Raw genomic sequence first — 26,891 nt, forward strand, 5'->3', positions numbered from 1 at the left:
TAACTAGAAGGACTAGTTTGTAGCTAACTGAATCCGTGACCGAGGGCAATCATGTAGCCATTATGGGACTCTATTTCTGATACCAATTTGGATTCTTTCAGGGACTCAGCCCAGATCAGATGAACTCAAAAAAACTGTCTGTTTTTTGTTTAATGTTTTAATTGAAGTTTAACACATGAAGTGCACAAGTCAAAGATAATCATAAAATGAACACATTTATATGACCAATACTGAGACAATTTTGAAAATACTTTGAGGTTCCTTGGTGATTGATTAATAAGCTTTTTTTGTTAAAATCCACTGAACTAGAAACTAGATTATCTCCTCCCTTTGACAACTCTTTCTAGAATTAAATTAGCAGAAACAGTGGTAGAGAGAAGGAATCCGGCTGCTCACGCGGATGTACTCAGGATGGCTTTGTTGGACGTATGGTGAGTCTTGTCTTCTGATGCTTCTCTTCCCCTCTGCCCATTTTCCTTTTTGTCTAGGTCCTGGGAGGAATGGAGAGGGGTCCCACTGACTCTTTTTTCTGAGAGTTGTCAGAGTTCTTAAACAGGTCTGTCAATTCTATAGAATACAAATACAAGTTTGATTTATAAAAGACTTGGTTTCCACTTAAATGGATGATTATATAGAAATAGACTTCTTAAAAATAAGGAATTTTGATCTTTATATCTATAGGATATTTTGCTTTGGCAAGCTGCATTTCACATGTAGTTGGATCCAAACTGACTGTAAATTAACAAAGGCTTAATAAATGGAAATTAAGTTATGTCTTCATCAGTTATGTTGAATGTGTGTAATATGACTCACTGATTTCCTGGAAAGTACTTAGAAAAGATACAAAGATGAACCAGCAGGTTTCTCCACTGTCCATGATTCTGGAGAAGAATGGAGGCAAATCATTTATTTGGCCTTCTTTCTGATGTCTTCAGCATGTAAAACATTTAAGAAAAAAAAAGGAAAGAAAGAAAAGAATCTGCCTTCCAAGTCTCAGGGAAGGACAGAAACACGCAGTGTTGTCGTCCTGCTCCCTCTCCATGACCCTGAATCAACTCTGTGGACAGAAAGGTTAGCTTGGTGATCTCTCACCTTGTCTTTACTTTTTAAAAGATTTATTAATTTTCATTGGAAAGGCAGACTGTAATTATGTTCTATATATAGACTATATCTATGTACTATATAGATATATAGAGAAGAAGATATAGAGAAGGTCTTCCACCTACTAGTTCATTTCCTAAATAGTTGCAATGACCAGAATTGAGCTGATCTAAAGCCAGGAGCTTTTTCAGATCTCCTACATGAGTGTAGGGTCCCAAGGACTTGGACCATCCTCCACTTCTTTTCCAGATCATAAGTAGGAAGCTGGATCGGGGTGGAGCAGCCAGGGCATGAATTGGCACCACAGGGTAAGGGATTAACCCCTCTCAACTTGTCACCTGGGGCTGACGCAGTTGAATAGCAAGCTAATATTCTGCCTGCAATGTAGGCTTCCTATATGAACACTGGCGTTCTAATCGACTACTCCACTTCTTATCCAGCTGTTTATGACCCAGGAAAGCAGCAGAGGATGGCTCAAGTCCTTAGGCCCCTCCACCTTCCTGGGAGACCTGGATGAAGCTTCTGGTTCCTCACTTTGGATTGGCTCAGCTTTGGCAATTGTGACCATTAGAGGAGTGAACCAGGGATGGAAGATTTCTCTCTGTTGCTCCTTCTCTCTGTGAATCTGCCTTTAAAATAAAATGAAATAATGGGGCTGGCACTGTAGCCTAGTGGCTAAAGTCCTCACTTTGAATGCACTAGCATCCCATATGGACGCCGGTTCTAATCCCGGTGGCCCAGCTTCCCATCCAGCTCCCTGCTTGTGGCCTGGGAAAGCAGTTGAGGACGGCCCAAAACCTTGGGACCCTGCATCCACGTGGGAGACCTGGAAGAGGCTCTGGGTTCCTGGCTTCGGATTGGCTCAGCTCCAGCAGTTGCAGTCACTTGGGGAATAAATCAACGGACAGAAGATTTTTTTTCTCTGTATATCTGACTTTGCAATAAAAATAAATAAATCTAAAAAAATAGAATGAATTTTTTTTTAATTCTGCACTTTAAATCCATCTGAGTTCTTACTAGAATATATTTGAGGAAAGGAAGTACCATGTCTGCATTTTTTAAATTATTGTCTTTAGCATTTAGAGCAATGTTTGCATTTCTGAATGTTAAACGAGTGAATGAACTTGTGGTCTCCTCTCTAGTGAACTGAGTTTGTACTTTGACTAGAAGAGGCTGAACTTTTACCAGTGACCTGAGTGTGTGCAGTGGTATGGCGTGGAGTGGAACCCAACTTCCAGAAACTGATGGCCTGGGTTCAAATCTTGGCACAGTCTAGCCAGATATTTTTAAGTAAGTTATGCAGCTTCTCTGTGCCTCAGTTTCCTCATTTGTAAAATAGGGGTAATAGGATCCTTGGCCTGGGGTCATTAAGGGAGCCAAGTTATTAATGCAAAGTTCTTAGTATCGTGCCTGGTGTGTGATAGGTTTCTGTAGGTTTTGTTAATGTGAAATTAAAGAAGTCCTCTCAAGTTCGCTGCAGTTGGAGTATTTACCTGTAGAATAATGTATGAGGATAAGGTAGAATAATGTAATCAGCTGTCTGAAAGCATATATCTCGATGGATTTTGAGAGATACATATATTTATTCATTGAATTTGCTGTGAAAACTTTCTGTCCCTGAGAGAGAATTTCCGTCACCTCAGAGAGTTAGCTTGTGCCTTTGGCAGCCTCTCCTTCCTAGTAATCCCGCTTAAGCCTTGCATTTTTTAGAGTTCTATGTGAATGCATTCATGCATTTGGTTATCACTTGTGTATGGCTTCTTTAACTCAGCATAATGATTTTTATAGGCATCCCTATTATAGTATATACCAGTAATTCATTCCTTTTTGGTGCCCACTACTATTTTGTTATGTGCTTATCCATCTGTGGTGAATATTTGCATTATTTTCCAGTGTTTCATAAGTTGCTGTGACTATTCATGTAAAAATTTTCATGCAAACATGTTTTAATTTATTCTCAAGTAAATAAATAGCAGTAAGATGGCCTGGTCATATGGTATATCTCACTTTTTAAGAAATACCAGATTTGGGCCTGGCATGGTGGCGTAGTGGCTGAAGTCCTCACCTTGAACATGCTGGGATCCCATATGGGCGCTAGTTCTAATCCTGGTGGCTCCACTTCCCATCCAGCTCCCTGCTTGTGGACTGGGAAGGCAGTCGAGGATTGCCCAAGGCCTTGGGATCCTGCACGCATGTGGGAGACCTGGAAGAGGCTCCTGGCTCCTGGCTTTGGATCAGTGCAGCACCAGCCATTGAGGTCACTTTGGGAGCGAATCATCGGACAGAAGATCCTCCTCTCTGTCTCTCCTCCTCTCTGATCTGCCTTTCAATTAAAATAATAAATAAATAAATAAATAAATACGTACCAGATTTATGGAACAGGACTCCCTGGATGGTATATTGGTAAGCTCTTGCTACATAATAAACTATCACAGCTTTACAGTGTAAAATAATGCCCAGTGAGTGGGCGCGTGGCACGGTTGTTAAACTGTTGCTTGGGACACCCGCTTCCTGCATTGGAGTGTCTGGTTCAGGTCCTGGCCCCTGCCCTGGTCAGGGTGGGCCTTTGGATGCTGCTTGGGACTCCCACGCCCCATATCCTGACTGTACTTCCAGTTCCAGCAGGTGATGGCCCAAGGTCTTGGATCCCTTATACCCACAAAGAAACCTAAAATGTGTCTGGCTCCTGGCTTAGCCTGGCCCAGCCTTGACTGTTATGGGTATTTGGATAGTTGAGCAATATATGGAAGAGCTCTTTCCATCTGTTTCTCTACATTTCAAAAAAAATAAAATGAAATTAAATAAAACTTTTTAAAGAGCATGTAATGCAAATCAAAGTCAAAATGAGATATACTTCCCCTCTCCTAGGAAACTATAATCAGAAAGATGAAAGCGAATATTAGTGAGAATATAGAAAATCCTCTAATGGTGTCACTTCCTTGGGAAGATTTAAGTCCCTTACATTAAACAGAAAGATAACATAAGACCTAGCAATTTCACTCTGCTATACATGTTTATATATTGAAGGGGTCTTGTAAAAGTTTATGGAAAAGTTACATCTTCTATTTCCATTTTCTGTAAAGTTTTTAAGTCACGTCATAGCCAAGAGGAATGAAGAGAGATGTCCACAGAAATATTTGCATACACAGATGTTCATAGCAGCATCACCAAAATAGAAAAAATAGGAAAAACTCAAATGTCCATCAGTTAGTGAATGGCTAAAACTAAGAGCCATGCAAAGGAATATTATTTGGCAGTTAAAAATGAAGTACTCGTACTCGTGCTTACTACAATGTGGATTGACCTTAAAAAGCCAGTGAAAGTAACTAATCATAGAAGACCACATAGTGTGAAGTTCCCTTTTTGTGAAACATTCAGACTGGGCAAATCTATAGGGGAAAAAAAAAAAAGAAAGGAAAGGTTTCCCAGGACTGGAAGGGGCAATTGGTGGGGAAATGGAAAGTGACTGCTGAAGCATATTGAGTTTCTTTACAGGGTGATGAAAATCTAAAGCCAATTTGGTTCCAGCTCTGAGTTAATATTAAGTACCATCAATGGACTAATCGTATAATCCAATGTATAGTAAATGAATTATATCAATGAAGATGATACCAAAACTAAAACCAAGAAGTCACCCACAATCTCAACAATCTTGTTACTTAGATACAGCACTTTGAGCATTTTGGTGAAAAAAATTTGAGTCTTTTTTTCTCCTGAAGAAAATGCTTCTGCTGTAATCACACTGATTTTTATTTTTACTTAAATATTTATTTATTTTAAAAGCAGAGAGAGAGTGTAGGATAGAGAACTTCTGTCCACTGATTCACTCCACAAGGGCAAGGCTGCAAGGGCAAGTGCTGGGCCAGTCTAAAGCTAGGAGCTTCATCTGGATCTCCCACATGGCTGCAGGAACTCCAACACTTGGGTCATTTTTTGCTGCTTTCCCAAGCACATTAGCAGGCAGCTGGGTCATAAGTAGAGCAGCTGAGATTTGACCCAGTATTCCGAAATAGGTTGCTGGTGTTGCAGGTGGCAGCCTAACCTAACATAGCCTAACCATGAATAATGCTTTTTAAATTTCCAATATGTGGACTTAACTGTAAAACTTTCATCAGCTGGGCCCAGTGCGGTGACCTCGTTGCTAAATCCTCACCTTTCAACCACCAGCTTCCCATATGAATGCTAGTTCATGTCCCAGCTGCTCCACTTCCCATCCAGCTCCCTGCTTGTGGCCTGGGAAAACAGTCGAGGACAGCCCTTGGGACCCTGAACCCACTTGGGAGACCTGAAAGAGACTACTGGCTTCTAGCTTCAGATCGACTCAGCTCTGGTCATTGTGGCCACTTGAGCAGTGAACCAGAGGATGGAAGATCTTCTTGTCTGTCTCTTCTTCTCTCTGTAAATTTACCATTCCAATAAAACTCAGAAAGTCTTTCAAAAAAAAAAAAAAACTTTCATCAGTTATATTTTACTATATTGTGGGGGGTGCTTGTGTATTGTGATATATGATCAATTTTGAAATTATTTTTGATAGTATACATTTTCGAATAGTGGAGGTGGTTTTAATTAGTGAGTTTGAGCCTGATAGACTGCAGCTACCCGACTGCTGTTTTTGCTAATAGTGCCTTGTACAGTGTGTGGACTAGGGTCACCCTCATGGGAAAAGCACCGAACTTTAGGCTGGATACCCAGCTGTCATTCTAATCCTGTCACAGTCTTGGTCTGTCTGTAATTACTCTTTCACTTTGTAAAACCACTGTTTAGATTTCCATTTTCCTGTATGAAAGAATGAAAAAGTAATACTAATTCTTCTCTGAATTTTCTTCTAGATTTGATAAAACTTTAAGTTGGTGAGCCAGGAGGTGTGGCGGAGAGGCAGCTAGAGGATTTTGTAAGCCTTAAACAGGTGAGTAGGGCAGGCCAGGATACCTGTCTATGGCCTGGGAAAGCAGTCAAGGACGGCCCAAAGTTTTGGGACTCTGCGCCCATGTGGGAGACCCAGAAGATGCTCCTGGCTTTGAATCGGCTCAGCTCCGGCTATTGTGGTTGCTTGAGGAGTGACAGAAGATCTTCCTCTCTGTCTCTCCTCCTCTCTGTATATCTGCCTTTCCAATAAAAATAAATAAATCTTTAAAAAGATCTCCTTGGTGATGAGTCACTATTAAGATCACAGAAACAATGTTCTTTGTAGATGTAAGGAAAGTTATTATAGCCCTCTCTGAAGCTGCTAATGTTGACGTGATAACATGATAATAGTAGTGATTTCTGTTACATGGGTAGATAATTGCTGGAATTTCTGTGTAATATTGTGACTTTTTTTTTCTAATTCTTTGTCATTTCTAGAATTCTGATTTGGCTGTTGCCTTGAAACAAAGCCCTAAAAATGCCAGCTTGTTTGGACTTAGAAGATGAACTGGATAAATGACAAAAATTAAGAAAGACATTTTGGTGAGTAAAACTTTACGTGAAGAGTAAATAAGGACCAACCTAATGTTTATCTTTTCAGTTTTTCTTATATTGGAGAAAGTTTAGAATGCATTTATTCTTACATACAATGAATAAAACATGAGAGGAGCTCAAAAGATTCATAGAAAAATGAAACTAGAAGATAATACACATTTTCCATGAACTTAAAAAAAAAGTCTATTTTAGGGGTCATGGCATAACTGGCCAATCCTCTGCCTGTGGTGCCAGCATCCCATATAGGCACCGGTTTGAGTCCCTGCTGCTCCATTTCTGATTCATCCCTCTGCTAATATGCCTGGGAAAACGGAGGAGGATGACCTAAGTGCTTGAGCCACTGCTTAAGCTACCCAGAGGAAGTTGCAGTCTCATGGTTTTGGATTGGCCCAGCTCTGGTCATTTTTTGTCATTTGAGGGGTAACCCAGTAGATAGAAGACCTCTCTGTCTCCCTCTTCTCTGTAATTTTGCCTTTCAAATAAATAAATTCTTAAAAAGAAAAAAAAGAAGAAGAAAATAGTAAAAAAAAAAAAAAAAAAAAAGAAAGAAAGAAAAAAGGAAAAGCAGGGAGCTGGATCCCAGAGCAGGGTAGCTAGAGCTACAACCCACTGTTTGTATGGGATGCTGGTGTTGCAAGTGTTGGCTTGACTCATGGTGTTGCCACTGTAGCCCCTGAACAATAGACCTTTGTGTTTTTGGTTTTTTTTAAGACTTAAACTTTATTTTTATTGGAAAGACAGATTTATAGAGAGAAGGGAGACAGAAATATCTTCCATCTGCTGGTTTGCTCCACAAATGGCCACAACAGCTAGAGCTGAGCTGTTCCACAACCAAGAGCCAGGAGCTTCCCCTGGGCCTCCCACATGGTACAACATTCCAAGGACATGGGCCATCCTCTGCTGCTTTCCCAGGCCACAGGCAGGGAGCTGGATAGGAAGTGGGGCAGCTGGGACTTGAATCGAGGAGCATATGGGATGCTGTGCTTGCAAGTGTAGGATTGGCCTGTTGAGACACCGTATCAGCCCTAGTTTTATTTTTTGTTTTGTCTTTTTTTTTTTTTTTTACTTAATATTATATATTTTTTGAGATAATCAAATAAGTATAGTGGCATTTATAAGGAGTTTTCTAAATGAGACTTTTGAACACTCATATCATATTTTTTCCATTTGACAGTCACAATAGTAGAAAAGGACATACTAGCTAAATCTGAAGTGCTTTATTTAAATGTAAACTTTTGAAATGTAAAACCATTTATAACTGCATTATAACAAAGGAAAATTTTTTTTCTTCAAAAATTGCTTGGATTGTTTTCTTTGTTTTAGGATTGATTGTTTGATGAAAGGCAGAATTTCAGAGAAGGAAAAATCTGGTTCACTCCTCAGTAGCCACAGCAGCTAGGGCTGGGCCTAGCTGAAACCAGGAGCTTCTTACAGGTCTCCCACAGGGTGCAGGGGCCCAAGCACTTGGACCATCTGCCTTCCTAAGCGGTTAGCAGGGAGCTGGATCTGAAATGGAGCACCCAGGACTCAAACCAGTGCTCTTATGGGATGCCCATGGGAGCTTACCCCTCTGTTCCACAACACCAGCCCTTTGTTCTTAAAGTTAAGTTACTGTTGAAAAAAGAAAATATAAGCATTTTAAGTTATTTTTCCCAATTCTTTGATATAACCATATTACCGCACAATTGGGTTTATATTTCCTAAGGAGTGACGTATGGCATTTTTCAGTCTCATTTTTGAAAACTAGGAAAAGAAAATTTGTCTGGGCCTGGCACGATGGGTCGATGGCTATATCCTCGCCTTGCAAGTGCTAAGATCCCATATGGGCACTGGTTCATGTCTCAGCTGCTCTACTTCCCATCCAGCTCCCTGCTTGTGGCCTGGGAAAGCAGTCAAGGAAGGCCCAAAGCCTTTGGACTCTGTACCCATGTGGGAGACCCGAAAGAAGCTCCTGGCTCCGGGCTTCAGATCGGCTCAGTTCTGGACACTGCAGCCACTTGGGGAGTGATCTGTCTTTCTAGTAAAAATAAATAAAATCTGTTTTTTTTTTTTAATTATTTACAGTGGTTCTCATGAAAGACTTTAAGATTTTAAATAATCGTTCAAATTATTTCATCTGGATCCAGTTGTACTTTGCAGCGTAGATAAAGAAGAACGCTTGAGAAATCCTGGGCCCCCTGAGGCTTTTGGCAGCACAGGAGCTAGAATAGTCTTGATCAGCACCTTCCCTGTGTGACCAACTAAAGGTGATAATTGATTCCCAAAAGTACTGGTTTTCTTTGTGATCCTTTGTTCCCACTTCCTGATATTCGAGGCTCATAAAACAGTAGCATATAACATAATGAAAGGAACATCAAATGAGACTTGTAGTTGTTACTTCTGGTACAATATATTCTTTTAGAAATCATTGTAGAATATCTTAATTAAAATAACATTTATCTTCTCTGTATTTTTTACTTTTATGTGACATTTTTATTGCCAAGTAAAATCTTATGTCAGGATTTTATGTTGTGGAATGTAGAATTAACGTATTATAAATACTGTTTGCAGCTTCTCCTCTTTTCAAAGGTTTTCTTGTTTACCTGGCATATGCTTCTGGAATAATATTCACCATGGTGTTGGATGACCTTCCTAACTTAGAAGACATCTATACTTCTTTGTGTTCATCAACAGAAGACTCCGAGATGGATTTTGACTCTGGATTAGAAGATGATGATATGAAAAGTGATAATGTCTTGGAGGATTCCACGATTTTTGTGGCCTTCAAAGGAAATATAGATGATACGGACTTCAAATGGAAATTGGATGCAATATTGAAGAATGTGCCCAATTTGTTACACATGGGTAATTTGCTTTATTTTTTTCTTCTTGATACTGTTTTTTAATTGTTGCCTTCTTAATTTAGATTGAGTTTTAAAAAGTAAAAGTTCACTAAACAGGGTCCAAAGTTGGGACTTCAGGATTTTTAAAACTGGATATGCTTAAATGAATGTGTTTAAGTACATGAAGATGTTAAATTAATGAAATATTACTTAACATAGAAATCCTTAAGTAATCTGTTCTACTGGGTAAGTGTGATTCTTAAGTTCCAAATTTGTTATTGTTTTTAACCTTATTTTGTACATTGATGAGTTGAACTAGATCTTTAAGGCCCCTTAAATTCATATTACTCCATGAGTCTATTTGTAATGTGCTTTAAATTTGTTCTTTACAGTTTATTTTTTAGAAGTTTTTTTTTTTTTCCTTACTTATGTGAGAGACAGAGAGCTCCCATTCACTGGTTGACCCCCACCCCCAGATGCCTGGAAAGCTGGAAACTCACTGCAGGTCTCCCAAGTAAACAGCAGGAACCCAGCTGCTTGAGGCATTACCTGCTGCCTCCCGGGGTGCACACCAGCTGGACGTTGGAATCACAAGTGGAGTCAGGACCAGCGTTGTAGCACAGCAGGTAACATTTCTACCTGCAACACCAGCATTCCACCTGGATGCCAGTTTGTGTCCTGACTGTTCCACTTCTAAGCCAGCTTCCTGATAATGACCTGGAAAAAGCAGCAGAAGATGGCCCAAGCATGTCAGCCCCTGCCACCCATGTGGGAGACAAGGATGAGACTCCTGGCTCCCACCTTCCCCAGCTCTGGCTGTTGCAGCTGTCTAGAGAATGAGCCCTACCACCCACCATAACTCTTTTCAGATAAAATAAATCTTTAAAAGGATTTATTTTCTTGCAAGAGGGGGTGGAGAAAGAGAGAAAAAGAGAGAGAGAAAGTGAGACTGATTGAGTCTGTCTGCTTGTTCACACCGAAAAGGCCACAATAGCCAGGGCTGAAGCCAGGAGCCCAGAACTCTGTCTGGGCCTACCACATGGGTCCAGGGGCCCAAGGGCTTGATTCATCTGCTGCTGCTTTCCCAGGCACATCAGCAGGGAGCTGGATCAGAAATGGAGCAGCTGGGACTCAAATTGGCACCCATGTGGGATGCCTGGGTCACAGGTGGTAGCTTAACTCACTAAATCAAAGCTTCATTCCCTCAACACATTATCTTTTAATTCCATTTTCCACAAATCTTTTGAAGTCCTCTTATATCTGCATCCTATATTTTTGTGAAACTCAACTTGAAGTTTGAAGCTTACGTTACATTTTCTCAGCTTCCCAATTCACATATTTTTAACTGAGTTTAAAAGTAGATACTATTCTGGGGCCAACACTATGACATTGCAGGCTAAGCTTCCACTTGTGGTGCCAGCATCCCATACAAATGCCGTTTCATGTCCTGGCTGCTCCACTTCCAATCCAGCTCCCTGCACGTGGCCTGGGAAAGCAATATGGGTGCAGGAGCCCCTGCACCCACATTGAGACCTGGAGGAAGCTCCTGGCCTTGGATCAGCTCAGCTCTGTCTATTACAGCTATTTGGGAAGTAAACCAGCAGATGGAAGATGTTCTCTCCATCATTGTGCCTGTGGCATGTCAAGTATTGTGCTAGGTTTTTTGCCTGTGTTATCTTATGAAGTATGTATGATCTCATGAAGTAGTTTTTTTTCATAATTTTAGAGAAGAGAAAGGTAAGTTACAGTGAAGTTAAATAGTTTGCTCTTGGCCACCTGGGTACTAAGTAGCAAAACTAGAACTAGATTTTTTTCCTGTTATTTATTTGTTTGAGAGGCAGAAAAAGAAAAAGAGAGTGAGGGAGAAAAGAGCTCCCATCTTCTGTGTCACTTTCCAAAGGCCCCGAATGACCAGCAAATGAAGCTAGGCATCTCATGTGAGTGGCAAGAACCCACCCCACTCAAGCCAACACTGGTGTGTGCATTAGCAGGAAGCTGGGGTTTAGAGTGAGAGCTGGAAATTGAACACCAGTCATCTTAACCAGCAACTTACGAGTTAGGTTGAATGCCCACCCCTGGGATTAGTTTTGATGTCTGTTTAATACCAAAACCCAAGCTCTCTCAGCTATTGCAGGCTGGTACTTTGCCTTGTTTGTTGGCTTGTTTTCCACTTTCTAGCTCCACATCTTCTGCTGGCTAGGAGATTACTAATATTATTCTTTTTCTTTCATGGTGAAGAATCCAGCAAGCTAAAGGTACAGAAGGTGGAGCCCTGGAACAGCGTTCGAGTGACGTTCAACATTCCCCGGGAAGCAGCAGAACGTCTGCGGATCCTGGCTCAGAGCAACAACCAGCAGCTTCGGGATCTGGGAATTCTCTCCGTTCAGATTGAAGGTCTTTTACTTTGATCTGTGTCTTTCTGGACCAAAACATAGCAACAGTAGAATAATGGCATGATTTTCTGTCGTGCGTTGCTTGCTACTCTGCTCTGTCCATTCTGTTTCCGAGCACTAGTAGCTCACATGTGCTGCTCTCCGCTGCAGCACCTTTCCAGACAGCACTGCGGCTGTGCTGGTCCTGGTGCTCTCAGCCTGTGTGCCTTGGCTGGGTCTGACCATAGTCCATCAGACCTGGAGCTTACTGGCCCCCCGACCATGAACTGATTTTATGTTTTCAAAAATATCTCATGGCAATTGTTTTCTTTTACCAACTCAACTTTATTTTTCTTTTCTCACCTAATAACTTAGGAGACCCTGACCAGTCTCTTTTGTGATAATGTTTATTTTCCAAATATTTTGGCCAGAGTGAGTCTTTCCTTTTCTTTTTTAGCTTTTGTTAAAAGATTTGTTTGTTTGTTTGTTTGTTTGTTTTGAAGGAGTTAGAGAGAGATCCATCCACTGGTTCATTCCTTAGATGGCTGTGATGGCCAGAGTTAATCCAGGCCAAACCCAGGAGCCAGGAGCTTCATCCCAGCCTTCCATATGAATGGCAGGTCCTGAGTACTTGTGCCATCCTCAGCTGCTTTTCTAGGCCATTAGCAGAGAGCTAAAAAGTGATTCTTTTCAAGATGAAATTGTGCAACACACACACTCAGCTTAAAACCCTGCTCTTGCTTGCTGTTGTTCAAAGTACAGAGACAAAACTCGTTGCCATGACCTTGGCGTTGGCTGGGAGGACCTCTTGTCATTAGGATGGGCTTTCAAGAAATAACAAAGTGTCCTGATACAGAATGAGGTGACCTCAGATAAAGTGGTAAGAGGAGGCACTGGGAACATGTGGTATCAAGATTGGGAAACTGGCTGTGTGAAGAGTACAGAGAACATGTGCAAAGGTTTTGAGTTGAGAAGCACCTTTGTATGCCTAAGAAATTAAAAAGTGACGCTGAGATGGAAAATAGCATGAGTGGAGGTTCCAGAGATGAGCATGGGTGATGAGTAGGCATTCTGGCATGCCAGCTGGAAGTCATGTGCTGCCGTTGAGCACTGAAAATGCGGCTAGTCCCACAAGTTGTTAACCATTATGTAAATACTGGATTTGGATGACCTAGTACTCCAAAAACAATGTAAGATATGTCACTAATAATTTTGTCTGATATGTTGAAATAATATATCAGAAGTGTTGTGTTAAGTAAAGTGTAACTAATTATATTTATTTCTGCCATGGCTTCTAGAAAACTTTATATTACATTTGTGGCTCAGGTTGTATTTCTCATGAACATCACTAAGGTAGATATTTTGAGATTTTATATACTCTGTTAAGAAGTTTGGCTTTTATTTCTAAAACAGTAGTAAGCAATGGTTGTTTTAAGCAAAAGAGTGTCATGATTTAATGTCTGAATAAAAGTACTCTTTCTGCAAAGAATATCTTATCAAGTGTGATATTATAGTAACAGTTCCTTGCCTTTGGTGGGAACCCTAAGGGTTTGTATTCTTTTTTTCTTTTATTCCTGATCCCTTTAGGCAAGTTAGAGCATTTTATAGCCACCAAGGACTTATCCTCTTTTGGTAGGATGTTTGTTTCCTGTGACCAGAAAACCAGCTTGGTTAAATATGCATTAAGAAAATAAATAGATAGATAGATAGATACATACATACATACACACACATAGAGAGCTGACACAGGTTAGTAACTGGAAATAAGAAACTATTGTGAACTTATTGGGTTCCAACTTTATTATCTGACTCTGTAAACAAGGACCTAACTACATTGAAAGACTTGGATAAATTCAGTGTTTCAATTCTTCAGCACAGACTAGCTGTATTTTAACTGTCCACAAGATGGTGCTGTCTTCCAAAGTAACAGTAGTAAATAGTTTGCATTAAGTAGGTGAAGCATTTTGAAGCTTGTTTGAGATTTTTTTTTTTTTTTTTTTTTATCATTAGACCAAGTAGGATTTGTGTTGCCTCTCATTTTAGGATCTACTTAATTAGAATACTTCCAGTGACTTTACCAACTAACCTATTATGAAGCACCAATGCAACAGAATCATGGGAGCCTTAGGAACCTCATGCAGGGACTAGCACTGGGCTTAGTGGTGAATCCTGGTTGGGACACCTGCATCCATATTGGAATGCTGAGTTCAAGTCCTAGCTATGCTTCCACCTCTGGCTTCCCACTGATGTGCACCCTGGGAACTAGCTGGTGATAAATAGCTCAAGTACTTGGGTTCCTGCCATCTTCGTGGGAGACCCAGAATGAGTTCTGGGCTCCTGGCTTCAGTCTGACCCAGTCCTGGCTATTTCCAGCATTTGAGGAGTTAACTAACAAATGAGCAATCTCTTTCAACTAAATAGAAATTTTTCATATGTATAAATATCAGTTTTATTGGTATCTCAGAAGTAAATCAGTTGCAACTCTCTGCTCTTCATTGTAAATTTCTCCTTTTTATACTGTAGTAACTGAAAGGAAATTGGTATTTTGCTCACAAGTATTACAGTATACTCACATCATTGTATGTTCTTTATCCATGAAATCAGTTCGTATCTCCATCTAATGAATGTCAACCCCCAAAAGGAAATCTAGAGTTTTTCAGAGCTTGAGACCATTTTGTCCTGTACACCTCCCCACACACACACAATTGGTGAGCTGGTTAAAAATAAAATGTTGCAAACTCTGTATGACTCTAAGCATTGTTTGTGATGTCCATTTACCTGATTGGGAGATGTGGTTACAATCTCCTCGTGCTTCGTGTAAGTAAACCTGCTCCAATAGTTTGAGAAAAGACCCTTATTCTATTGAACCCACCCATTTTGTGCTGATAAACTTGGCATAATTTTTCAAAAACAGAAAAGTAAAGCACTTATGTATCTGACTTTAAAAATAATTTGCATCTTATTCTGATTACTTCTTTTTTATAACTCTGCTGTCCTTTTCAGGGGAAGGTGCTATCAACCTGGCCTTGGCTCAGAACCGAAACCAGGATGTAAGAATGAATGGACCCATGGCAGCCGGAAATTCCGTGAGAATGGAGGCGGGATTTCCCATGGCAGGAGGTCCAGGTGAGACCTCCCCTCAATTGTATGGCGTTTGGCCAGCTTCCTTGACTTTTCTTTTTTTTTGCTAATTCTTGATCATTTGCAGGATAGGTAGGGTCTTTGAGCACACCTACATCCCATCCCTGTTTACTGAATGAGAGCCAGACAAGAGTCATGCCAGGACACAAGGGACTCATATCGTGGGGCAGATAGCCTTTGTAGTCCTTAGGTCATGGGCCTGACGGTTGATGGTGCTCAGCCATGCAGTAGTCAGGTGTGCAGGCTAAGTGTTGAAAATAGGAATACATAAAGCGTTTCCTACCCTCAGGGTGCTTGTAGGATAGTGGGGGCTGTCGCTTTCTAGCTCTCACTCTATCTGAGGCCAAGAATTTTTTTATTAGTATATTTTTGATAATCTTTACATAGCTAATTAGGGAAAGAAGGTTCAAGGGCTATAGGAAAGTGTGTAAGACTGTTATTTCCATATTGTTTCCTTCATGTATCTGAGGTAAAAGGGGATATTGAGGGAGAAGCCCCACCCGTTTTCCCACCCACCCCAAGTCCTGGATGTGGGGTATGCTCTGAGATACTTGCTCAAGTGGTTTGATAGTTCACCAGTTATGAATCGCTGCCAATCTCGCCACTCCAAGCATAATGAGGTCGTTGAGGAATCTACTGATTGACATAGTCCATCATAGAGTCTCCATTTGCCCAGTATTTCACTGCCAACATATAGCTGAGGTGGTTGGTTGACTTGTTCTGTCTTCTGTCTTTTCTTGGTTAGGGTTCTGAGTCCGGCAGTTCAACTGGGGAGATCCCCAAAGAAACTTTGTCTGAGGTGTTCACCGACCAGATTCTTGTGTGTTCTAGCAAGCACAGAGCAGGGCACAGTCCATCGCCCCGATCAGCTGGTGGTTGCAATTGCTGGGTTGGTTCTGTTTTCAGCCCCGACTTCCACTGGAACCAATGGATGTTGCAGTCCATCCTGGTTCTGCCCAGCACATACTCGGCCCTCACATAAACCAGTGGGAGCTGCAGCCTAGTCAGAGCGACCCACAATAACCCCCACCAGGCCCACCCCCTACCCTAGTTTGCCAGCATGTGTAGCAGACTAGTCCAGTCTGTCCCACATCCCATTTGGCTCTCGTATATGTCGATGGGTATTGAAGCTTAGTTCCATCTAACCAGCTCAACTATCCAGCCCTCACGGATGTTGTTGAGTGCCTCTCTGTCTAGCCACCCCAGCCCCTGTCCTAGTTTTCATGCCCTCCCGTGGTAGTGGTAACCCAAGAGGGAAGAGCCCACTATTTCCCTCCCAGATCTCTCTCACTCCCAGATTATGCACTCTCCAGGTGGTTCTGTGGTTTGACTTGACAGAATTAGCCCCCAGTGCCAGCTTCTGCCATCTGATGCTGTGGCTAAGCCCAAAAACCCTCACCCACTCTAATTTTGTTTGCTGCAGTAGGAATAATCAGCCCAGCGTGGCTTTTCCCTGATCTAGTCCACATGAGGCACACAGGTGTTGTAGCCCTGCTTAGTCTGGTCTGCCCCCATCCCAGCTCATGCTGTCCAGTGGGAGTAGCTGTCCAGCAAGGGAACCCCCCTTTTTCCCCCTTGAGCCAAGAATCTGAATTGAGAGTTCATGTGTGCTTATGGAGAATCCGTAGCTATAGATGGGAGAATAAGTTTTAGTGTATTTATTATTTGGGGGTGTTATAAATTGTTTCTTCTGCTAGTAATCCTGAAATTTTTTCTTTGGAAATTAAACCCGCTGTTCTGTGGTTTACAGAAGGAAGTGATTTTCCCAGGGTCAGGTAGCAGTGAGCTCTCAGCTCCTAGTTCGATACTCTGTCCTTAGATGAAATGAAAAAGCACAGCTGCTAGAGTTGAGGCAGAGTGAGAGTCTGAGTGTTGTCCCTGTCGTCCCCTTCCCTGCTGACCACAGTAACCTTGAAGAATTGCCCAGGAAGAGAGACACTCCATTCATGCACTGCTCTTCAGGCTGTGGCTGAAGCCTGAGCATAGATTCGGAGTCGGGTTTTTGTTCTGGCACTGCCATTTACAGGTTACCTCAAGACAGTGCATATATTTGCTACTTGCCTGTGCGACAGTTTCTTCACCTACATAATGAGATAATAACACCTACAGTCTTCTGAGTTCATTCTTGAAAGTAGGTGAGCACTGAACTACCCAGTAAATATTTCCTGCATTGCTGGAAAATCTGTGCCAGGACCTGTGCGACTGGATATAGTGGAATAAAACATGATATGGATGTAAAATACACAGCCTGGTATTTTGTCCATAAACACAGTACGCTAGCAGAAGTCCAAGTACTTGTTATTAAGGCCACTTCATGAGAAATTGACAGATGACACTGATGCTGCTACTAGAAAAAAGGCTAGAAGCAGAGTAGAAAGAGCTTAGGATGAAAGGAAATCTGAGTTCTGGTTTCAACTCCAGGCCACAGGACTTAATATTTATTGACCTTAATAGCCTGTAAACTTCTTAATTATGACCTGGGAACAAAGGTAGAAATCCCTTCTAGGCTTAAAGTGTTAGAACTCCATTAAATCAGTGTCAGCATGCTGGTTGCCAGCTTCTTTCAGGTTGGTATCTGACAAACAGCAAGCATGTTTGCTGAGTTTCTCTAGGGAGTGAGTGATAATTATAGTGCTAAAGTTCATTATCAGCATAGGAAAGTCTAGTTTGAAATCAGGTTGGGTAGATATTTAATAAAATACACTGAATAATATGTAATACATAATAATATATAATATGAAGTTATAGGAATAATAAATTAATGATGATGTAGACAGCAACATTTTAACCCCCAGGTATCTTTTTTTTACTGCCAAACAAATTTTAGAATTAATTTTTTTCAGTTGTTTATTGGAACTTAAAGAGTGTAGATTGTGCTGGGCATAACAAAGTACCTGAGTTTAAGTCCCAGTCCCAGATTTCTCTTGGTGTGCACTCTAGGAGGCAGCAGGTGATGGCTCTTGTAGCTGAGTCCCTGCCGCTCAGGGGGCAGACCTGGATGGAGAGGGTTTCCGGCTTTTGCTTCATCCCGTCTCTGGCCTGGTTGTGGCAGGCACCTGAAGAGTGAACCAGCAGATAAAGGATCTCTGTGCTTTTCTCCTTGCCTTTCAGATAAATGCAATAAATATATTTTTTAAGAGTTTTATTTTCTTTTATTGGAAAGGTAGATTTACAGACAGAAGGAGAAACAGAAAAGGAGAGAGGTTCCATCCACTGGTTCACTCCCCAAATGGCTACAGCGGTCGGAGCTGAGCCCATCTGAAGCCAGGAACCCAGGAGCTTCTTCCAGGTCTCCCATGTGGGTACGGCGTCGCAAGGCTTTAGGCTATCTACTGGTTTCTCAGGCCCCAGACAGGGAGCTGGATGGGAAGTGGAGTAATTGAGACACAAACCAGCACCCATATAGTATCTTGGTGCTTGGAGATGGAGGATTAGCCATATAGTACCGGCCTCATGAATAAGTAATTTTTTTAAATAAGAAAACAAGATTTAACATTAATTTAAATAAGGGACTAGAACTGTGACAGAGTTAATTAAACCACTGCTTGTGAGCCAGATCAGAGTACTAATTCAAGTTCCACCTACTTGGCTTCCAGTCAGTTTCCTGCTGTGGTACCTCAGAAGGCAGCTGAAGATAATCCAAGTTCTTGTGGTCCTGCCACCCATGGGGGAGACCTAAGGGGAGTCCCTGGCTTTTCGTTTTGTCCTATCCCAGACCTATTTAAGTGGCTGTTTGCAGAATTAACTAATAGATGAGACACTTTTATCTCTCCCTCTTTATATAACTTTGCCTTTCAAAGAATTAAATAACTTATTAAATAGAAAATATTCTAGGGAATTTCTTCAAAGACAAATTCAATGTCTTTGGAATTATATAGCTATAATATTTTGGGTTGTCAGTTATTCTTAGCACTACTTTCCTTTCTTAGTGTTGGCAGCAGAAATTTAGCTGGTAAGTAAAAGTGTCTTGTGGGATAGGTGTTTGCCCTAGCCGTTAAGGTACAGGTTCAGACATCCTGTTCCATATCAGAGTGCCTGTGTTCTATGGCTGGATTCAGCTGCCAAGTCCAGCTTCTTGCCAGTGCAGCCAACAAATGATGACTCAAAAATGTGAGTCCCTACCACCCATATGGAAGACCTGGATTGGGTTCCTTGGTTCTGGATCAGGCAGATTCTAGGCGTTTGGGGAGCAAAACAAGTGGGTATATGCTTTCTTTCTCTCTGCTGTCTACCTGTCTGGCTCTCTCTCAGGTAAAAACAACAATAATTTATTTAACAGTCTTTACAAGTAAAACTAATCCAGGGCTTTTTTTTCTTTTTTTCTTTCTTTAAAGATTTATTTATTTTCATTACAAAGTCAGATATACAGAGAGGAGAGATAGAGAGGAAGATCTTCCGCCCGATGATTCACTCCCCAAGTGGCCACAATGGCCGATGCTGTGCCAATTCAAAGCCAGGAGCCAAGAACTTCCTCCAGGTCTCCCACACGGGTGCAGGGTCCCAAAGCATTGTGCCGTCTTTTACTGCTTTCCCAGGCCACAAGCAGGGAGCTGGATGGGAAGTGGAGCTGCTGAGATTAGAACCGGCGCCCGTATGGAATCCCAGCGCATTCAAGATGAGGACTTCAGCCACTAGGCCACGCCACCAGGCCCATCCAGGGCTCTTTTTTCAATAGCTTCGCAGAATTTCAAGATTTGCGGGGGTGCCACAAGTTGTAGAACAATAGTCATTTAATCAAGGTTTCTCAGTCTCAACACCATTCATATTTTTGGCCAATAATTCTTTGCCTTGGAGGGTCTTTTGGTGCATTGTGGGATATTTAGTGGCAACTGTGACTTCTACCTATTAGATGCCAACAGCACCACTAACCCTTCCCCACAGTTGCACTAATGAAAAATGTCTCCAGACAGCACCAAATGTCCACTAAGAGATGGAATCGCTCCTAAGAACCACACATTTAGTACAACTCCCAGCCTAGGACTAGAACGCTGGTTATAGCATCACTACAAGAGCATGTAGTTAGCATGTGCTTGAACATTTGGGGATTAGGAAGCTCTTTGTGGCCTAAGAAACCCTTTTTTTTTTTTAATGACAACTTTCTTACTGTCTGCTGTCATCTCTGAAAAATGGGGTAAGACTCCTCAGAAACAAATCCAGTTTCAACAGGTAAACACTTGAAAGTGCTGGACAAATTATAACTGTTAATGCATACCTGTAAGGAGTGTAGAAACTAAGACAAAAATAAAAATTTTAAGTAGCAATAAACAAGTGAAATTCTGTAGGGGTCCAAGGTTTTAGATTTTAGTGACCAGGAAAGCATAAAAGATTAAAATTCCCCTTGTTTTATATGAAGAAGAATGTTAGGATTTAGAATCCTAGGGACTAGCCTTACTGTGGAGCAGGTGAAGTTGCTACCTGTGGTGCAGGCATCTCATGTGAGTGCCAGTTTGAATCCTGGCTACTCTATTTCTGATCCAGCTCCTTAATAATGGCCTTGGAAATCAGGGGAGGATGGCCTAATGCTTGAACCCCTGCAAGCGTGTGGGAAACCCAGATGAAGGCCCTGGCTACTGGCTTTGACCTGGCTGTTGTGACCATCTGGTAAGTGAACCAGCAGTTGGAAAATCTCTGTTTATCACACTCTCTCTCTCTAACTTTCAAAAATAAATAGATGAATCTTTTAAAGATTTTTAAGAAAGCAGTCAGAGGGACCAACATGGTTGTATATTAGGCTAATCCTCCATCTGCAGCGTTGGCATCCTATAAGGGTGCCAGTTCTAGTCCCAGCTGTTCCAATTCCAATCCAGCCCCCTGTTAATGACTTGGGAAAGCAGTGGAGTATGGTCTAAGGCCTTGGAACCCTCTACCCACATGGGGAAATCCAGAAGAAGCTCTTAACTCTTATCTTTTTTTTTTTTAAAAGATTTTTTTTATTATTATTGGAAAGCCGGATATACAGAGAGGAGAGACAGAGAGGAAGATCTTCCATCTGATGTTTCACTCCCCAAGTGAGCCGCAACGGGCCGGTGCGTGCCGATCTGAAGCCGGGAACCTGGAACCTCCTCCGGGTCTCCCACGCGGGTGCAGGGTCCCAAAGCTTTGGGCCGTCCTCGACTGCTTTCCCAGGCCACAAGCAGAGAGCTGGATGGGAAGTGGAGCTGCCGGAATTAGAACCGGCACCCACATGGGATCTCGGGGCTTTCAAGGCGAGGACTAGCCGCTAGGCCACGCTGCCGGGCCCTTAACTCTTATCTTTAAGCTTGCCAGGTCCAGCCATTGTCCCCATTTGAACTTGTCTGTCATGGCCTGAGCTCTAGTTGGGGAGTAAAGGAATGCTGGTTGTATAATTGTTTCTTACCTTCTTATAGGTTGGACATTTGATATGCTAATGAAATGACTCAGGAACAGCCAGGCTAACAAGTTAATCTTAAGTGTTTCTAGACTGGTGATAACGGGTGAAGCCATGGAGGGACCCTTCTGAACCTGTCATTTTTTTTTTCTTTTTTAAAGATTTATTTATTTTTGGGCCCGGCGCGGTAGCATAGTGCTTGAAGTCCTCATCTTGCATGTCCGGGATCCCATATGGTCGCCAGTTCTAATCCCAGCAGCCCTGCTTCCCATCCAGCTCCCTGCTTGTGGCCTGGGAAAGCAGACGAGGAAGACCCAAAGCCTTGGGACCCTGCACCCACATGGGAGACCCAGAAGAGCTCCTGGCTCCTAGCTTCGGATTGGCTCAGCCCCAGCTGTTGCAGTCACTTAGGGAATGAATCAGTGCAGGGAAGATCTTCCTCTCAGTCTCTCCTCCTCTCTGTAAATCTGCCTTTTCAATAAAGGTTTATCTATTTATTTTTATTGAAAAGGCAGATTTACAGAGAGGAGGAGAGACAGAGAGAGAGATCTTTCATCTGCTGGTCCATGCCCCAAGTGGCCACAGCTGAGCTGATCCAAAATCAGGAGCCAGGAACTTCCTCCAGGTCTTCCATGTAGTTGCAGGATCCCAAGGCCTTGGGCCACCCCCTACTGCCCTCCCAGGCCACAAGTAGGGAGCTGGACGGGAAGTGGAGTCACCAGACTGTGGGCTCACATGAGCTGGCACCCACATGGAATCAAGGAGAGGATTTAGCCACTAGGCCATTGCGCCACGCCCAATCATTGCAGACTTCTCAGGGGGAACACTGGCTACAAATGGATTGGTATGACAAGTTTATAGGATTTAGGATTAGGCTTTCTCTATCCAGATTTTTAGATAATAGGAATAATAAAATGTTTAGAATCATTAAAAAAAAGGGGGGCAGGGTACTAGCAAAACAGATTTGAAAGGAATAAAGCAGAACTTACATAAATTCAGAAATAAAGTAACTAACTTATTCAGCAATCTAATTTTTTTTTTAAGATTTTTATTGATGTATTTGAAAGGCAGGTACAGAGAGCAAAAGATAATCTTCTGTGGTTCACTCCTGGCTTGGGCCAGGCTGAAGCCAGAAGGTTGGAGCTTCTTCTAAAACTCCCACATGGGTTTATGGTACCAAGCACTTGGGCTGCCTTCCTCTGGTTTCCTAGGTGCCTTAGGGAGCTGGGTTGGAAGTGGAACAGCCAGGACTCAAACTACTGTCCATATGGAATGCTGACATCACAGACGGAGGTTTAACTGCTAAACCACAATGTCAGCCCCTATTCAGCAATTTAGAGATAACTGTACTAGAAGGTAAATTTGGGAAATCACCCAGAAGTCAAGAGATATGAAGGACAAAATGAGAGGAAGACAAGGAATTGGAAGGACAATAGTCAGAAAGGAATGACTTAATTTTTCAAGAACTGATTTGAGATGCAAGGTCTCAGGTTCAGAAGCCCAGTGATCCTGAACATTATAAGTAAAATCAAACCCCATCTAAATAAGATATTTTAAAACTACAGAACATGAAAAACAAAGGAAATTTTAAAAGCAACCCAAAAGATAAAAGCAAATGTTTACAAAAGCAAGTCTATCAGACCTAGAGCTGATTTCTCAGAAGCCAGCATTGGAAGCCAGGAAACATGAGATCATATTCTCAAAGTGAACTCCCACATGGGTTAGGGTCCCAAGAAATAATGGATAACCTAGAATTTTGGACCTAAGTGTACTATCGAGAGAGGTATGAAATAAAGACTTTTCCAAGAGACTAAGAGAATTTACCATTAACAGACCCTTGCTAATTGAACTGCTCAAGGATGTACTTCAGGAAGAAGAAAATTGAACCTAAGATGGAAGAAATAAGATCTAAGAAGGAATGGTGAGCCAAATAATTGGTAAACATGGGGTAAATCTGAAATAGCAATGACTTATTTAATAATGATGCTCATATATCATCTCTGCACTTTAAGTCAGGCATATCTGTTGACATTTGAAAGAAATTAATAAAATAATGGAATGTGTGACTTTTTAAAATTAATAGTGGAGGAGTAGGTAGGAAGAGCATGGGGAAAAAACCCAGGAAAATAGGAAAGGAGCACAGAAAAAGAAGGATAAATATGAATCAGAATGACAAAATAAAACATACCAGCAATAAATAATACAATAATAAAGGAAAATGAATAGATTGAAAACTGATGAAAAACAAATGATTAATCAGAATAGTATACTGTATCAAGTTCAGCTAGAAGCTCTTACAAAAACAACCACCAACCAAAAAACATACATAAGGATTCAGAATGTCCAAAGTTAGAAGGACACAAAAAAGGATAAATTAAGGGGAGTATTAACCAATAAGTAGTTATAACAGAATTTAAAAAAAAATATTTATTTATTTTTTATTGGAAAGGAAGATATACAGAGAGGAGGAGGAGAGAGAGAGGAAGATCTTTCGTCTGTTAATTCAGACCCCAGGAGGCTACAATGGTTGGAGCTGACCTGAAGCCAGGAGCCTGGACTTTCTCGTGGGTCTCCCATGTGGGTGCAGGGTCCCAAGGCTTTGAGCCATCCTTGACTGCTTTCCCAGGCCACAAGGAGGGAGCTGGATGGGAAGCAGGGCTGCCGGGATTAGAACAGGTGCCCATATGGGATGCTGGTGCGTTTAAGGCGAGTACTTTAGCTGCTAGGCTATCATGCCAGCCCATAAAAGAATTTTTATTGATTTAAAGACACAAAGCATTACTAAGAATAAAATAGGTCCATTGTATGATGTAGAAAGAAAAATTTACTGAGAAGTCAGATAAACTTTTACGTACTTAATAATTAGCCTCAAAATATGAAAGTTACATAAATACAATAGGCTTTAGAGGAAGTTATACCTCTGTTACTAATTGATGGGTATAGCTTATCAGTACAGATAAAAAAACCTTGAATAAACACTTTAAAATTATATAAATGAATGTACATGTAAGATACACAGTAATAATCCAAGAGTTCTTAGTCTTCACAAGCACAAGTGGAAACAGTTTTACAAATTTGCAATGCATTGTTTTTTTTGTTGTTTGTTTTTTTGTTTTGTTAAAGATTTATTTATTTTCATTACAAAGTCAGATATACAGAGAGGAGAGAGAGAGAGAGCAAGATCTTCGTCCGATGATTCACTCCCCAAGTGACCGCAATGGCCGGTTCTGCGCCGATCCAAAGCTGGGAACTAAGAACCTCTTTTGGGTCTCCCACGCGGGTGCAGGATCCCAAGGCTTTGGGCCATCCTCAAGCTGGGCTGCAGGGATTAGAATCAGCTCAACAGGGCCCGGTGGCGGCATGGCCTAGTGGCTGAAGTCCTCGCCTTAAACGGGCCAGGATCCCATATGAATGCCGGTTCTAATCCCGGCAGCTCCACTTCCCATCCAGCTCCCTGCTTGTGGCCTGGGAAAGCAGCCAAAGATGGCCCAAAGCCTTGGGTTCCTGCACCCACTTGGGAGACCTGGAGGAAGCTCCAGGCTCCTGGCTTCGGATTGGCTCAGCTCCGGCCGTTGTAGCCTCTTGGGGAGTGAATCAACGGAAGATCTTCCTCTCAGTCTCTCCTCCTCTCTGTATATCTACCTTTTAATAAAAATAAATAAATCTTTAACAAAAAACCATATAAGGTTCAAAAGAAAATTTAAGTCCTCAGGTATTTATAATTATTAAGAGTATTAACTGAAAATTTAGAAACCAAGTGTTTAAGCAAAAAGAACAGCAGAGAAACAAGGTAGAAAGGAAATAACAGAGATAAATGTTAACTGACAGAACAGAGACCAACAGGTTATAGCCACCACCTGAAGTGCTGGCATGCCATATGGGCATTGGTTCTTCTGCTCCACTTCTGATCTAGCTCTCTACTAATGTGTCTGGGAAAGCACCAGAGGGTGGCCAAGTGTTTGGACCCCTGCACCATGTGAGAGATCTGATAAAAGTTCTTCGCCTCTGGCTTTGACCTGGCCCAGCCCTGTTTTTTGCTGCCATTGAAGTGACTAGCAGATGAAAGACTTCTATCTCTGTGTGTCTCTGTCTCTGTAACCCTGCCTTTTATATAAATAAATAAAAAAGAAGCAAAGAGAGAGCAAGAGCACCGATCCTCTGGTTTACTCTCCAAAGTCCACGGTGACTGTGATTGGGCCAAACTCAAAAGCTGATAATGCTATCCAGGTCTCTCACTTGGGTGCAGGAATCCAATTAGTTGAACCATTCCTGCTACCTTTCAGGATCTTCATTAGCTGGAAGCTGGAACCAGATATTGAATTCAAGCACCACAGTCTGGGACTTGGGCATCTTATCCACTGGGCTAGCTTCCCTCCCCTGTCCCTGCACTTCCTCCAATATATAGTTTAAAAGGGTAGATTTTATAGAACGTGGTAGCCTGGTTATGTGTTAGAGCGCAATAGAATTAAAGGATATAACTTTATGCTGGGATTTAAAGTATGTGCAAAAGTGTAATTTAATCAGAGCTGATTTCATAAAACATGTAAAGCTTTAAAAAATCTATAAACATTTGGGAAATTAAAATAATTAGAAATCTGGTTCCCCGGAACCAAGTATTATAATCACAGATTCAGGTGATTTTATAGGTAAGTTTTACTAAACAATAAAAAAAAAAAAACCCAGATACATCTGTTTTTCCAGAGCATAGGAAAAGAGGAAAGATACTTTCCAAATAGTTTTGAGGTTATATCAAAAACAGCAAAAGAAGATACTTATAAGCTATTCTCACTTCTGAACATAGATACTAAATCAGAACATTTCCATCAGTACAAGAAAGTAAAAAGATATGGAATAAGAGAATTTCTCAAACCACTAGTTTGAGTATAAATTGGTGTTTCAGAGCAGTTAGCCAGTATTTAATAAAATTAAACATACTTAGGGGAGCTAGCATTTTGTTGTAGTCAATTAAGCCATAACTTTTGATGACAGCATCTCATATCAAAATCCTTGGCTGCTCTGCTTCCAATCCAGCTTCCTGCTAATGCTCATGGGAAGGCAGAAGAAGATGGCCCAGCTACTTGGGCCCCTACCTCCCGTGTGAGATCAGGTTGCAGTTTCTGGTTCTGATTTCACTTTGTCCAGACCTCACTATTTTGGCTATCTGAAGAGTGAACCCATGGATGGAAGTTCTTTTTTTTTTTTCTCTCTCTCTCTTTTTCCTCCTCTATTTCCCTCTCTCTCTCTCTCTCTCTCTCTCTCTCTCTCTCTCTGGTGCTCTGCCTTTCAAATAAATGAATCTTTTTTTTTCTAATTAAAGATACTTCAACTAAAAGCCTGGTTTTTTTGTTTTTTGTTTTGTTTTTTGTTTTTTTTAACAAAGTGGTAAGGTTTATTTAGAAGGCGAGGAATAGAAATACACATGGCCCTTGTTCAGGGAAAGTAAGCTAGGAAGGGAAAAGGTAGGAAGAGAGAGGTTGTTACTTTCCATCCTCCAAGTTCATCTGTCCACCCACAGGGAGAGAAGAGAGAATGAGAGCAAGCCCTTGCTAGGAAGGACTGTCGTAAGGGGTCTGAAAAGAGGAGTGGTTACATGACACTGCCCCCCACCAGTAAGCATAGCAGTTCTCAGAGATGATCTAAAGACGC

General features: G+C 41.5%; 1 protein-coding gene across 12 annotated transcripts in view; it reads left to right on the forward strand.

Annotated features, from left to right (window-relative positions):
- The window catches only part of NCOA6 (nuclear receptor coactivator 6), an 86,992-nt gene that overhangs the window by 17,818 nt on the left and 42,283 nt on the right, over window positions 1-26,891 (forward strand). For 9 of the 12 annotated variants that reach the window (XR_009247477.1, XR_009247476.1, XM_058679793.1 and 6 more), the window contains exons 2-6: window positions 489-556; window positions 6,445-6,549; window positions 9,130-9,405; window positions 11,622-11,777; window positions 14,759-14,881. Coding sequence is in view for 9 of the 12 variants with exons in the window: in XM_058679793.1 (XP_058535776.1) it covers window positions 9,174-9,405; window positions 11,622-11,777; window positions 14,759-14,881 (511 nt within the window). In the remaining 3 variants the exon portion in view is untranslated. Of the gene's footprint in view, window positions 1-488; window positions 557-5,930; window positions 6,008-6,444; window positions 6,550-9,129; window positions 9,406-11,621; window positions 11,778-14,758; window positions 14,882-23,078; window positions 23,167-26,891 lie in introns of those variants that run through there. The other 3 variants (XM_058679788.1, XM_058679787.1, XM_058679795.1) reach the window with 3 other exon arrangements.

This window comes from Ochotona princeps, chromosome 22 (assembly GCF_030435755.1).
Source record: "Ochotona princeps isolate mOchPri1 chromosome 22, mOchPri1.hap1, whole genome shotgun sequence".
NCBI lineage: Eukaryota > Metazoa > Chordata > Mammalia > Lagomorpha > Ochotonidae > Ochotona > Ochotona princeps.